This window comes from Metarhizium robertsii, assembly GCF_000187425.2.
Source record: "Metarhizium robertsii ARSEF 23 chromosome Unknown MAA_Scf_2, whole genome shotgun sequence".
NCBI lineage: Eukaryota > Fungi > Ascomycota > Sordariomycetes > Hypocreales > Clavicipitaceae > Metarhizium > Metarhizium robertsii.
Window position 1 is genome coordinate 1,233,054 of NW_011942160.1, and position 14,040 is coordinate 1,247,093.

A 14,040-nucleotide genomic window follows, 5' to 3' on the forward strand; every position below is an offset into this window, starting at 1 on the left:
CGTGATATGGATCGATCATACGACGTACCAACCTTCAAGCTATGCACTGTTTAACCCACAGGTATGAATCAACATACGATACAGGAACTTTTGCATCTCTGCAAGTCGTTGGAACGGGATGTAGACTTGGGACGCGTTATGCCTCGATTTGGAACCATGTCACTGCGAGATGTACATGATAAAACGACGTAGAATTCAACTTGATTACGTACATTACAAAATTAATCTCAAAATAAAACCAGCCATGGATGCCGTCGTGTTTCATCTAAGAGAATGCTAGTGCTGTCGACCAGTTTCGCGTAACAAAATCGCAATCAATACTTTTCTCTATCTGCCATTCCAACTCACTAACAGTACTTTTTATTGCCTCAAGAGACCAACAAGTCATATTCAGCACCGGACTTAGATGTTGGTGCACACAGGAGGCTGGACATGGACTGTCTCGGCATCCATTGGGCACGCAACTGCAGCGCAGACGCAGTCCTGCTGCTCGCGAAGTTGGCAAACCACCTGGTTTTTGCCTGGATTGCAGCAACAGCAGTTAAACCGGCGGGCAGACGCAGATGACGGCGCAAGGCAGCCCAGGGGCATGGGCATGGGCTGAGCCGGCTTCGCGACAGTAACGAATCTCTTGGGACGGTCGTTCAAGCCAGGAGGCTTGCCCTTGGTAGACGGAATGGCGTGAGGAGCCTCGGTGGTAGCCACAGGAGTGGGCTGTTTGGCAACAGGACCATCCAGAGGAGGAGGGAGATTCTCAACAGGAAGAGACGGTGGAGGACGAACGGCATCCTCGTTGGAAACCGACTTGTCGTCGTCGGCCCAGACAACGGGGACTCCCTGAGGACACATGACGGCGGCGCAGAAGCACTCATCCTTGCCGATGGAACGAGAGCAGCTAATGACGCTCCTGCGAATATCACAGCAGCAGCACGCGTCTGCAGTGTCGGGCACGCCAGTCCTCTCCACGGAGGGAGCACGAGTCTGCTGGGCGGGACGAGTCTCTGGCTTCTTGACCGCAGCGGTAGGGGGAGCCTGGCTGTCTGTGTAGACGGTTGGAGCGTTTGCAGCGCACGCAACGGCAGCACAAACGCAGTCCTTCTTGAGAATAGATCGGTCGCAGCTGATGACGTTGCTGCTAATATCGCAGCAGCAGCACGCATCGGCCGGCGAGTCTCTGGGAGGCTGGGCAGCGACCGAGGAGAGGAAGCAGAAGACGCCGGTAGCAATCCAAGTAAAGCGCATGATGGGCAGATTTGGAATCGTCAACTGGTGGAAACTTTTGGTTTTGAACAAGTGTACGGAGTAGACGGATGGCTGATGATGTTCTTCTGGATAATGGGAAATCATGGGAAGAATCGAGGAGAACCACGCGCATTTTATGTTCATTCCAACTCGCTGCTTCCTTGTCTACACTCAAGGTTCGCGCCTTCCTCCTCATGTGGTTGGAAATCCAGAACTCATCCAATTGTTTGCTCATCAACTACACGGCCTTCCGCAACCACTCATCGCTGTCTCACCCACACACCACCATCCTCACACACGGCGTACAAGATTTTGCTTCTCGATCAAGCGTGAACCGATGATTCCCTTATGCAGCAACGGCTCGGCTTAATTAGCAAAAGTTCTTCGATTTTTGAAATTTTGCCTCCTGCGTCTCGCCACTGCGTGGTCGGGTTGCCATTCACCATCGTACCGTCACACCACGCTTACATCCGTCCTCGAGAGAAGAAGAGTTTTTTTTTTTTTTCGCGCTCTGCAGGATGCAGATCCAGTGCAGGTGTCATGGGTAAGGTAGTAGGGCTCTGCATGCACCGAACCGTTCCCGATTGTGCTGGCCGTGAGCTCCCTCTCGGACTCTCGGGTCGTATGTCTTGCATGCCCAGAAGGAAAGGACCAGGAACAAGTAGGACGATGGGTAGTTTGTTAAGCTTATTCATGGGCCGTCTCATGCTCAATGCCTTGTCGTAGGCTCCAATGCATTGCCGTTGCTGTCGACCTGCAGATGCCAACATGTGGCCGAGCCCCGTTCAGGATCACAGCCGTCGAAAGCCGTGCCGTGTCGATGACCATGAAAGCCAACAAAAAAATTTTATTTGATTTCAGACAGCCGTGTACTTTTGAAATGAGCCTTATGTGGTCCCTGTCTACTATGCATCGTTGTATCAATGCTTTTACGAGAGACTTGGGCCCGCGGCATGTTGCCAAAAGGGATTCTGACCTCTACCCTGCCGAACCAATCTGCTCTGACAGCTCAACACGAGGCATCTTCACTGGTTTCTGAGAGAGGAAAATCCCCTCAAACGTTGCATTGTTACTATTTTAAGCCGTCATTACAACCCTGTCCATTAGTCATCGTTCCTTTACATCTCGATCGTGTGTCCCTCTTGCTATGGTGGCGCCGAGCAATTACGATACACCGACGTCACATTATTCACATCCACACATGTACGTGTGTGCAGTACTCAACATGTTGATTATACACGAGTAAATTCAATTCGATTCTAACTAGCACGCCAAATTCCATCGAGTCCTCGCACGCCGTAAGAAAGCTTTCCCATTTCCCAAAACCATCAAGTCATAAAAATGACATCAACATATTGGCCTTCATGATGTACGCGGCCGTTTGCAATATCCGAGTAGATCGGTTAACATAAGAAATTCAAAATGCAAAGATGTGAAATGAGATCCTTGTCACATCAAGGAAGAAACTTGATGCATGATTCCTGTTTAGGAACCAGGAACCGGGAGGCGAGGATACAGCGATGAGCCGCCCTCACGAAGGCTAATAGGTTGTCTTGGTGGGCTTCTGACATCGACATCCATGGCGTCGCTATCCCTTCGGGAAGCTTCGGCCTCTTGCTCGTTGACGAAATCCTTGCGCTCAAGACGGCCTCGAACATACTCTCGCAGGGTCTCAATAACACGCATATCCTCCAACCACCGGTCATACTGCTCCTCGCGCTCTCTGGTGGTTTCACTAACGTCCGACTCAGAAGATGGAGAACCAACAGAGAGAGCAGAGTCGCCAGCCTTGGGCGTGGTTCGCCCACTGGTTTCATCGGCAGGGCGGATAGGAGGAATCGTTCGAGCTTTCTGAAGCATGCCACCTGAATATCGGCGACGCTCGCTGGTGTCGAAGCTGGGGCCAAGAGTGGCAGTGGTAGAACCGAAGCCTTGGCTAACAGCAGGGAGACTGGTGGGCAGACTGGGGTACATGACAGACGACGTCGTGGTGGTGCTGTGGCGAGACTGGGGGGAGAGTCCAGAGGAAGCGGAAGGGCTTGGTGAATGGCCCGAAGTGTATGACATGGAGCTTGATGGCGGCGTAACAGCAGGTGTACCGGTGGACGATATGGCGGTAAGAGGCGAGGCCATACTAGCAGCTGAGACGGGGTGATAACCCTCGGCAGCCACATGAAGACCAGTTGGAGATCCGCGCTGGAGGACGGTTGGAGACTGGCTGTGTCGGTATCCGCCAAAACCGCCCTCGCCACCACTGTGAATGTGAACGCCGGCTGTGGCATGGTTGGCATTCTCGTAGATGGTATCCTGCATCTGTCCAAGCAGGTTGTCAAGCTGGACAAGATCCTTCTGTGTTCGGGCATTGGGCATGGGCAAGTAGTATTGTTGAGCAAGCGGGTTTTGGGTCGGTGCTGGACCACCGTGAACCATGGCAGGTGCAGGCTGGGACATGTACTGCTCGGTGGCAGCCATGGGACCGTTGGGAACAGAGAGCGAACCGTGGAGAGGCAAGAGTGAGCGTCCAATCTGGGTATATGATGTCGGGTCGATCTGCCGACGCTTGGCATTGCCGAAGAAGTCGTCAACCATGTCGAATGCGCGTTTGCGGTCATAGCCGCCAGCAGAAGTAGAGGCATGGTATCCAATGTGCTCGTGACGAGGTGTGCTCATGGGAGGCTGATTGAAGTAGAGATTATAACCGGTTGAGGGCTGGGGAGCATAATACCCGTGACCTGGGTGGTGTGAGAAGCCACCAGAACGAATCTGGCCATTATGGTCGTAGTAGCTTGGGGCTAAGCTCGAAGGTCAGTATTTAACAGAGGACTGCAAAAGACAAGTACTACTACGAAAGAAGTGAAGCATAACGTACGCTTGGCACCCTGGGTTCTGTAATTGAGACCCTGATGATCCTGCCCAGGGCGAGAAAGGACAGAATCGTCGGCGTGTGTCTTGACGTGTTTCTTCAGGTCCTGAGGACGCTTGAAGCTCTTGCCACAAAACTCACACTTGTGAGGCTTGAGAGGAACATGGACTCTGATGTGAGAGGTGATGTGGTCACGCTTGACGGTAGTTGTGCGACAAGAGTTCCACTGGCAGGTGAGGTTCAAGTTATTGGTGCTCTTGCGACCAACATGGCGTTCACAGATGTGTTCCTGGTGTGAGAGAGGTTAGTCAAAGAAGAGAACAGGGGAAGCCAAGGAAGCCATTGCATCGCCACGAACATACAACGTTGGCCATCGTAGGCAACGTAGCATGCATGGTGCTACACTGAGCGATCACTTACATATAGAGTCTCTGGGCTGACGAACTTCGCGTTGCAAGAGTTCCAGCGGCACGTCAAGTTGTCATCTCCAGAACTGTGTTGAGACGTGTTGGATGTTGCGCTTGACGGAGCTGGCGTATTCGACTTGGAGTCGCTGCCATTGCTTGAGCCCGATGAGGCCTGGGCAGCGTCCGAGATATGGGACGTCATGGTGGAGTCTGACGGGATGATGATTGTGCGATGCACTGATGCTATGATTTGGTTCGGAGTTTCCGGGTTATAAGCGGGAGGCAAGTGTATGCTTGGGTTAGGACGCGCACTCCCAAAGGCTCGGAAACCGCTGTCGGGAGCAAAACAGCGAGGTGTAAAATATCCGTGGTTGTAACAGAAATAAATCCTTGCGAGAAGATGCGTCTTTAAGAATGATGTTTTGAGGGGAAGAAAGACAGCTCTTCGAAGGTTTCTGGGGCGTTCGCTCCCTTTACACTCTCACAGAAGTCTGGGCAGACGAGAAAGGGCGAGCGGAATTTCTTGGCGATTCTTGGCAAACATGCCAGGGTATGCGAGATGTGCAGGAACATGACGATATGCGTCACAAGACAGCACAGCCAGGGTATACACTATCAGAAAGGACGCCAAGCATGCCGGCGGAGTGCGCTATGCCAAGAGCGCCAAGGCTTGGCATAGTCTGGGCACTTGGCCCATCACCACTTTTCCATTGGCAGCGGCCTCCACTCGAAGCCCTCGATGTTATGCCCAACTGCTCCAGTGTGCATCAAGCGTTTTACCAGGCGGATCCCAGGCGTACGAGCACGGGGTCCCAGACATGCAGACGACGACTGACTCCAACAATCCAACAATCCGAGGCCAGCGGCTGCTTGGCCCGCAAGCTGTCTGGGGGAGCCTTTGCTGTTTGCGCGGATGTCCTCTTGTGACATGCTCGCCGCATGAACGGACCAGACGGAGACCGCACACCAACACGGCGAGTCAGCAAGTACTATTCACGGGATGCCATCATGGTACGTATGTACCTCTGGAAGTGGGCTTTATCATAGCATTAACATACGGAGTATGGAGTAGTCGTGTCGAATATCGGGCAACGGACTCCAGAACAACCACTACCACACGCAATCCCAAACCGCGCCACCATGACTATGACTGTACGGAGTACACCCCAGGCTCCGCGGGAAGGATACGCTGGCAACTGTGTGACGGTACATCCAATGTCGCCTCGAAAAACCATTCAACCAACACCCACGCATCCGCTACAAAGAGATTCGATGCTTCCTTATAGCCGCGGATCCCCTTTGAAAATATCCATGGTTTCACAGCAGAAGCCAGTTTGGCCTCGCCAATATGCAGTGCATTGCTGATGATACTAACGCCATACAACAAGAAAACCAAGTCGATCTGCCAAGTGGCTTTCACTCACTCACTCACTCACTCACTCTGTTCGGCATGGTCTGGCATGTAGCCAGTCGGCAACCAGGAGCTGGTCAATAGATCCAAAAACCAGCATCATAGTAGGAGGACTCCGTACTCCGTACACACACACAAACGCACATGCATCACCCGACCCCAAAGGGCACTAGTAATAACTAGGACTCCGGTACCCAGGTGCCAGGTAAGGGCCGCCAGCCCACCGTTTTGGCCTACGCTATGTCCCACGGGTGCCGCGGCGATTCTGTGCCTCTCTTGCATTGGTCAGTGGTTGTCGCAGATGAGCATCTGAATCTGTCTCTTCCAACCATGCAGACACTAAAATAGAACGAGAGGGAATGCAGAGGACTAACTGTGTTACAGAGACATACATACCGTGTCCGACAAGAGGGACTCAAACCCAAGCTTTAAACCAACCGAACATTCCGTATTCCACTGGGACGAGTGTCCGGTGTCGATTCAAAATGGCACTTGTTGAGATTGATTGTTCCTGCCCTCCATTTCGGCCATCCGATGAGATGTGAGCAGTTTGGTTTCTGACGTAACGGCGTCCCTTCTCTTCGTGGCGGTGGCTTCTTCCCACCATATCCAGGGTCTCTGCACATACATCGCTCAATTTGGGGAAAAGGGACGAGAACAGAGATGGAAGTCCGCGGGTCACTCTGCAAGGGTGCTTCCAGCTCTGGTCTCTGTGAGGTATGGAGTGCATTTTCGTCTGTCAATCGTCGTGACCTCCCGCCAGCCCCAGCCCGACTCCGGATGCTCCGGCTGAGACCGAAGACACGATGACTCCATCTATCCATCGCACCGTGCTGCGGTCGGAGTGCGTCGCCGCGGCTGAGGTTCCATTGTCTTGCAGAATTTATCGAGAACAGAATCGCGGTGGTTAGCAAGTCTTTTGCTAGTCCCATGCGAGGGACGGCTCCGCAAAGTTGCGCAGGACGCAAATCGCCGAGCATTTACACAGATCGTCCATCACTACTATCACTCAATGCCAAGGACTTGGCCTCTGGGGCCAGATGCGGCAGGTCGGCTACAGAGGCCGCGGTGTGTCGACGTTCTGGACCAGAACCACGGCCCTTAAACTTATTATGGTACAGAGCACTGCACAATGAGAATGAGGTGGTGTGGCGTCGTTTCATTTCGTGATTAAGCTCATGGACTAAGTAGCAGCCACAACCTGCCGCCGCCGTTGCTCGTATGAACAGCTGGTGTAACTGGACTAGGGGTATTATCCGGCACTTGCTCACCAACCTCGGAGCAGCTGGTGCGTTGCCGCCGCAAATGCATCAAACAAGAGACCACCTGTACGGAGTAGTCGGCTCGCAACCGCGTTGTGGGCTTCAACAAGACAGGCAAAAAGGTTGGCACATTTGCGCTCCGTAAGTACTCGGAACATGAGTAACTGACCATGACACCCATGCCGATAGGACCAGCGCGTGGCCCCCATGGCGTGGCGTGGAGTGGCGTGGCATGGACTTTGCATTTGCAGCCTGACTGAAGTCGACAGCAACAACACAAGACGACGTGGAGTTGAGGGCGCGGGCATGAAGAGATGGGCATGGATATGAGCGGAACATGGCCAAATGGCCTCACGGCCAACTGTCCCCCCTCGGCCACGACTCCCAACGTCCAGTCAATCGCGTGCCCAGGTGCCAAGCAATACCAAGCCCATGCCGAGACCATGCCAAGCTGTACAGCCTGGTTTGCCATGCAAGGGTTAGTTACCAGGTGCCACGATGCCAAAGCCAACCTGCCTCTGCCAAGATTTCTGAGCAACTCCACGACTTGTTTTGGCACAAACAGCCGAGCACGTACATACATAAGAATCCTAGGACAACCTCGCACATTTGGGCCGGTCGGTTGGAGCACCACTCTTTCAAGCAGCGTCTCGCCCCGGACCGGTCACTTTGTGTTGTACGATTCTTCCGGCTGCCAAGACCTCGTGGACGGCGACAGCCAGTCGGCTAATGTAGATCTACGAGGGCACACCGCGGCACCCATGTGGACAAGTTAAGCTTGTGTTGACAAGCTTTCCACTGTGGCATGGGGCGAATCACACCATGCCACTCTTGCGGCCCAAGTTTTGGTCGACATGGAAAGAATATTGATCCCAGGACCAAGAGCGAAACTGCCATGGCGACATCAGTTCAGTGATGATGCCGAATCAATTGCCGATGAGCTCGTTCATGCTAGCTACTCCATATAATATCGCCTGATTTGTCGCAGCAAATACGACATAGGGACGAGCTCAAATCGCCCAGCAAAGCGAACCGCCAAGACAAAGATTTGTGCTTCCCGAAGCTCTCATTCATTTGGTTCATAAATGTTCTTGGCAGCCAGCGTTTCAATACAAGCCACTGGCCCCAAGTTCCAGGAGTTTAATTTGGCGTTTGTCGAATTGCTCAACTCTGAGGTTGCCAAGCACACGTGTGCGCGGGGCACGCTCTCACTCTTCTTCTCCTCCCTCCAAGAAATGTAGCAGTACACAGTTGTCTATCGAGGGTTTCTGCTCTTGAGTCAGTTTTGTTCGATTTTGATATTAAACCCCAGTCATGGCTGGCTTCCGCTTGATACTTTTTTATATTACCCGCCATGACCGGGTGAAAACGCATGTGAAGCGGTGTAGTTGCGCTGACATATGCATGTACTAGTACGGAGTATTAATATTTACGTTGAAAGTCTGTATCGATTATCCCCTTGGCTCAATAGCTTGGCTTGAATGGTTTCTGCAGCGATGATCCTTGCTCACAGGCTGGGGATAGGAGAATAGCCGCCAACGTACGGAGCAGGTAGTCCGTGGCTATGGTGCAAAATTGTATATATCATGGTCCAAGTCTGGCTGAGCATCGTAGCTTGCGCCACTTTGTCATTGCAGAACGCGCTCAAATGTCACGGTTCGTCCAATCCACCGAGACCGAGACGCAGGACAACGCTTACAGATGGGCGGGTTTCAGCTCTCAGATTGACACAGATGTAATGCCAGCTGGATCTTCTGGCGAACCGGCAATGGCAATCGGTTTCCATTCCGGACACGGAGCCACTGGAGTCGCCGTCATTGCCAGCGGAGAGTCGTGCGGGTCAACAAGCACGTCATGAAGCTACCGGACTTTATCTGCGCAAATTAGCTACCCTAGGACACGGTCACTTCATCCTCTGACGCGCTTTGCACACCAGCGGCCATCTGTCGCTGCTTTCTTTACCTGCCCAACTCTCCTTGATTGATTGACTGACGTCTTGTCTTGTCTCGTCTTGCCTGTGCTCCCGGAATCTCAAGTGCTTGTGCAGCGCCTCACGCCCAGCCGTGCCTTGCCTTGCTTTGCCACGTGTGCCATTTCCCATGCCCAACCCTGGATGTGCTCGCCAGCACGAATAAATGGCTCTGTCCTGTCCATCCACGGGTCGCCATCGACAGACAGCTGATGACATCATCGGAGCGCCTTGCCCTGAAACGACGCTTCTTCCCAATCGTGCAAAATCCCCGAATAAAGTGGTCGCGCTCAAAGCGTATATCGGCATTCTGATACTACATAGATTGATTAATCCCCTAGGCTATGACGCCACAAAATCCAGATTCCATCTTACCCAGTTGTGCTGCATGGAGATCTGTTTGACCTACCCTGTGGGCTCTTCTCCTTGTACATAGCCCTGGGTTCGTCGTTGTTTGCGCAACCGGTGCAAGGTTGCTCCAAGGGTATTTAACAAGACCGTTGTAGCGTGCTGATTTCTGTTGCCTACATCTACCCTAAACTCCAGATGTCAAGTCAAGTCAGCACCGACCCGCTGGGACCCAAGGAGAGATTCGCGAAATAGTGACCACGGTGGAAGTTAGCCCGCCACGTTAAATCAAGACGTCACAACAAACGCATTTAGTCTACCTATCAGGCAGGCATGGACACCACGCAATCAGACGGACAGACACACTTCGCACAGCGCTAAGAGACAACTCGTAGGGACGGAACTTCCATTATCTGCAAAGTTCTGCTTGTTCAAAGAACTTAGGAAGCTATTTAAATCTCGCCATCCCAAGCTTACTTATCTATTTTGGGTATCCTTCAATGTTCTGGCCGCCTTCATGTTGAAGCTTGACCTTTCCCTTGCTTTCCATGTTGTAACACATCCAGCACCAGCCCCCGAGTATTGACTCTCATGTGGAAACAGACTGACATGTTCCACCCGTCCGTTACCTGACATCCATGTCGGAATAAAGATGTGGTAATTCTCAATTTTATATCCCCCCAATGCGTAAGGTTTCTTCAACCGAATTATAATAGTGGTGCAAAAAGTGTAGCAAATGAAAAACGTCCAAAGCGCAAAATCATCTTCCATCAAGGACATGTGCTTCGCTTTCGATGGTGGTAAACAAATGACCGATGGTCTCTCGCTGACTTTTGTTGAAACTTGTTGCCAGTTCCAGGTCAGTTGGAAAATGTAGTTTTTGTATGTGCAAGAAGCATGAGTTTTCTTTGAAAAAAAAAAAAAAAAGGGTAAAAAGATAGGCGGTTGATGAAATCCACAATCCCGTGAACAATCTGTGGCTGTCACTGTTTGAACAAAGAGACACCAACCAGCCAAGCTTGCAAGAGCCAGGGATCAACCATGACAATATGCCGGAAGCATTTTCTAGTGCATTCCGCCCAAGGGGTAGGGAGTCTCAACATATATAAAAAGAAAAAAAACCGCCAATGTAAAGAGTACAAAGTGCCGTGTCATCGTGATTGCAAGTTGGAAATATGCCGCGCCCGACATGGATTCCGTTGTCAGCTCGCCTGCGAACTGGTCGCCCGTGAACCAGTTCATCGCAAGCAAATCCCCAAGAGAAGAGAAGTTGTATGAAAAGCCCATGCCGTACTTGAAACGCCGTTGTTATGCAGTAGATATTATACAGAACCAAGTCGTAAAAGAGCCTCGACGGCCTCACGTTCCTGCGCATCCGATGCGCAAGCCAACGCGGAAAGATCGAGGTGCGTTGGTTGAGGCGGTCGCGCCATTCCCGAGCTGCTCGAGAAAGTTCGTAACCCGCCGATCGGAGGGAAATTTGGAGATCGCATGCCACCATTTGACTGAGCAGCGGCCATGTTGGGGTAGGATTCAGCCCTGAGTGCGGCGGCACCCATCGCGGCCCAGTCCTCGTCATCCGTTACATCTTCCGGATCATCGTTCATGACAACATCGTCATCTGGAGCTTCGGAGCAGGACGCCGAGGCCGAACCGTCCATGGACATCTTGTCCGCCTCGGTCTCCATCATGATATGCATGTCGTTGTCGTCGTGGGAGAAGTGGAAGGTTTCATCGGCCATCGAACCTCTAGCTCCTCTTCCACCTGCCTTGGAGATGGGGATAGCTGAGCCGTACGAAGATGGAGGCGTGCCTTGACGTTCACGACTTGCCATACCTCGTCGTTTCGCGTCCCATCTTCCCCAGCCCACCTTCTCATACTCCACGTCACCTTCCACGCCTCCTCCTTCTCCTCCCCGTCCCTCCAAAGCGCCAACCACTAATCTCCTTGCCTTTGTTGGGGGTATACCCGAGAAACCTGGTACCGACGTCGTCAGATAGCCCATGATGTGCCGTATAGCCAGAGGCCCGTGGTTGAGCAGGATCTCTGGTAAATGATATTTTGCCAACATGGGCGCAGTGATGGCGCCCGCTGATTCCAGGGCAGCTGGAGATAGTGACCGCCCATGACTACTGGCGTTGTCATGCAAGTCCAAGTCCGAGTCGATGGGCTCGAGCTTGGCCTTTTGGAGTTGCGCCTTCAAGCCATGAGCTGGCAAAGCCGGAGATATAGAGTTGGGGGGAGTAGGGAGGGTATGAGATCGTGCCACAGTCGCCGAGTCACCCCGCGCCGCTACAACAGTTAAGTTGTCTCGGTTGACGGAGGGCTGGGGAATATCACGAGCAGCTGATGCCAGGGAAGCCATGTTATCGACTTTTTGTTGCGATTTCGACTTCAGAACGCTGACTGTTGATGTAGCCCAAAAAAAAGTCAGTAAAGTGTCTGTTACATATACTGACGTAGCAGGATTGATTTTGGCATCCTCCAAAAAAAAAAAAAAGCAGAGTCGAGTACGAGTTCGCTGTGTGGCAAACAAAGGAAGTTTGATGGATGGATGTCGTGGCGGTTGAGTCACTGGCACTGGGCCACAACGCACCTTGAGTGCGTGCAGAAGGCGTAGGGTGCGGCGCGGGAAGGAAGGAGCTTTCGGCGCAGAGAGAGGCCAAGAGGTACGTACCTGACGTATGAAAGCCGTGTGTCAAGGGGGACGGCTTTTGTGCTGTGTCTTCTGGCAGTATAAACCAATAGGGGCTATGCTGGCAGAGCTGGCGTGATCACCTTGGACTGTGACAGGAGACTCTCGATATAAATCGTGCAGTCGGTATTTGGTCTTTGTTGTTGCTTTGAAGAGAAGAGAAAGGGAGGGAAGGGAGACGCGCGATGCGAAGGATGGATGGGCAGAAGTACTACAACAATGGGCATCGGCGTCGGGATCCCAGCAGGCAAGCCGGACCAGGCAAACCAGAACCAGGCAGGCTGCTCCAGCGTCGACATGGGAGACTTGAGTGAGTGCACGAGCGCACGAGCAGGTACCACGAACTGCAAGAGAGACACACGTACGGAGTACACGCACACAAGCACACGCCTCTTGCTCTTGCTCTTGCGCGTGCATGTGCTCCGTAAGTACGGAGTATTGGCGACTTACTAGTGACAAATCGGGGTTGTATCGAGTACCTCATTGTCCTCTTTGTTGAGCATAGACAAGGCAACACAGCCCAAGTACCGATATACCTTATGTCAGCGTACTCGGAACTGCTGAGACTTGCAAAGCCTGGAAGTTCCCTCCAAAGTCCAACAGTCGCGGGCAAGTACGGAGTACGGAGTGCCAGCAAATGACTTGACGCTGGCTGACACGGGGTTGTCGTGACAGCGCTGGAGGCCAGCCAACGCCCAGATTGCTGCGCGCACACCCCACCTCTCTCGTCTTTCATTTTTCGGGCTGGCCGTCAACCATGCGCCAAGTGCCTGGCCAGCCCTAGTTCCCCTAATAATAACCCCCTAGACCCCCAAACCCCTTTTGGCGTACGTGTCGTGACCGTCAAAAGGATGGGGCGTGCATGATGTTCCAGAACAAGGAGTGTCCACAGTAATTCTTCCGAAAGCGTAAGCCATCGTGCCGCACCTCATTGGACACCAAGCACGCTTCAAGCATCCGTGTGACTTGCGCCAGATAAGCCCAACTGCTCCAAGGGCATGGCGACGCATGGCAGTGCCTCTTCAGCATCCATCCACACGCCATTTGCGTCAATGACAATTGGCTTCCGAGGTAAGGAACACTGCACCGAAGTCGCAGACGCCGCAGATGTTACTATCAGATATCTGATTTGAGCCCCCAGAGTACTGTGCCATTGTCATTGGTGCTTGGAGATTGATGCGCCTCTTCAGTACCCTCTCCAAGTTTGGTGCCCTCATATTCGACTTGTCTGACAGCCGTGGTAGTATCAGCACCAGCAACGCTCGCTCTCGCATCCACACGTTCATGTGTCACACACCATGTACATTCATCGTTGGCACTGTAAATACTGGCCCTCTATGTCGCTTGCTCATTCGCGGTCTCTGTCCCCGGCTTGGCGATGAACGGATCATGGCAAGCCTTCTCCTTCTCTCCTCGTCGGAATGCGACAAACAACTTTGTTCAAATACGATGCTCGTGGGCGGGGCAGTCGGCGCATTTCGGCCACGGATGGGACAACGTGCTCTGAGAATCCAAGGCTGTTGACTGTTCTATTTCGTGGGCCGCTGCTCGTGGCTGTTTTGCTTGGTGCCCGCTCCATTTACTGCAGGCACTTAGATGCAGCGTTCGGCTCACTTTGGCTCTTGCAGCCGCCAGAAGCTTCCGATCCGGAGTCCGTGTGATAAATTGTAACTTTCAGTTGCCAATGCCTGGGCCTGTCCGTCCACATTCACGCTTTGCCACCTGCCATTCGATGGGCGGCACATGCGCGACGCGGCGTTTTGACTAGTTGCCTTCCAGTGAGAAATGTGGATTTGTCCGCGTGCGAATACGCTTTCTCACAGCCATCGGACCGGCTGTGTC

The 14,040-nt window shown here is 52.7% G+C and overlaps 3 protein-coding genes across 3 annotated transcripts; all 3 read right to left on the minus strand.

The window, feature by feature from the left end:
• Positions 1 to 402: 402 nt before the first annotated feature.
• Positions 403 to 1,242, minus strand: MAA_06039 (uncharacterized protein; the record flags this gene model as incomplete). The annotated part of the gene is made up of 1 exon (XM_007824037.1): positions 403 to 1,242. The coding sequence occupies one exon, from the start codon at positions 1,240 to 1,242 to the stop codon at positions 403 to 405; it is 840 nt and encodes a 279-aa protein (XP_007822228.1).
• A 1,485-nt stretch (positions 1,243 to 2,727) lies between these two features.
• On the minus strand, positions 2,728 to 4,714 carry MAA_06038 (pH regulatory protein mrPacC; the record flags this gene model as incomplete). The annotated part of the gene is made up of 3 exons (XM_007824036.1): positions 2,728 to 4,034; positions 4,112 to 4,394; positions 4,526 to 4,714. The coding sequence occupies 3 exons, from the start codon at positions 4,712 to 4,714 to the stop codon at positions 2,728 to 2,730; spliced, it is 1,779 nt and encodes a 592-aa protein (XP_007822227.1).
• A 6,110-nt stretch (positions 4,715 to 10,824) lies between these two features.
• On the minus strand, positions 10,825 to 11,868 carry MAA_06037 (Sin3 binding protein; the record flags this gene model as incomplete). The annotated part of the gene is made up of 1 exon (XM_007824035.1): positions 10,825 to 11,868. The coding sequence occupies one exon, from the start codon at positions 11,866 to 11,868 to the stop codon at positions 10,825 to 10,827; it is 1,044 nt and encodes a 347-aa protein (XP_007822226.1).
• Between the last annotated feature and the right edge of the window lie 2,172 nt (positions 11,869 to 14,040).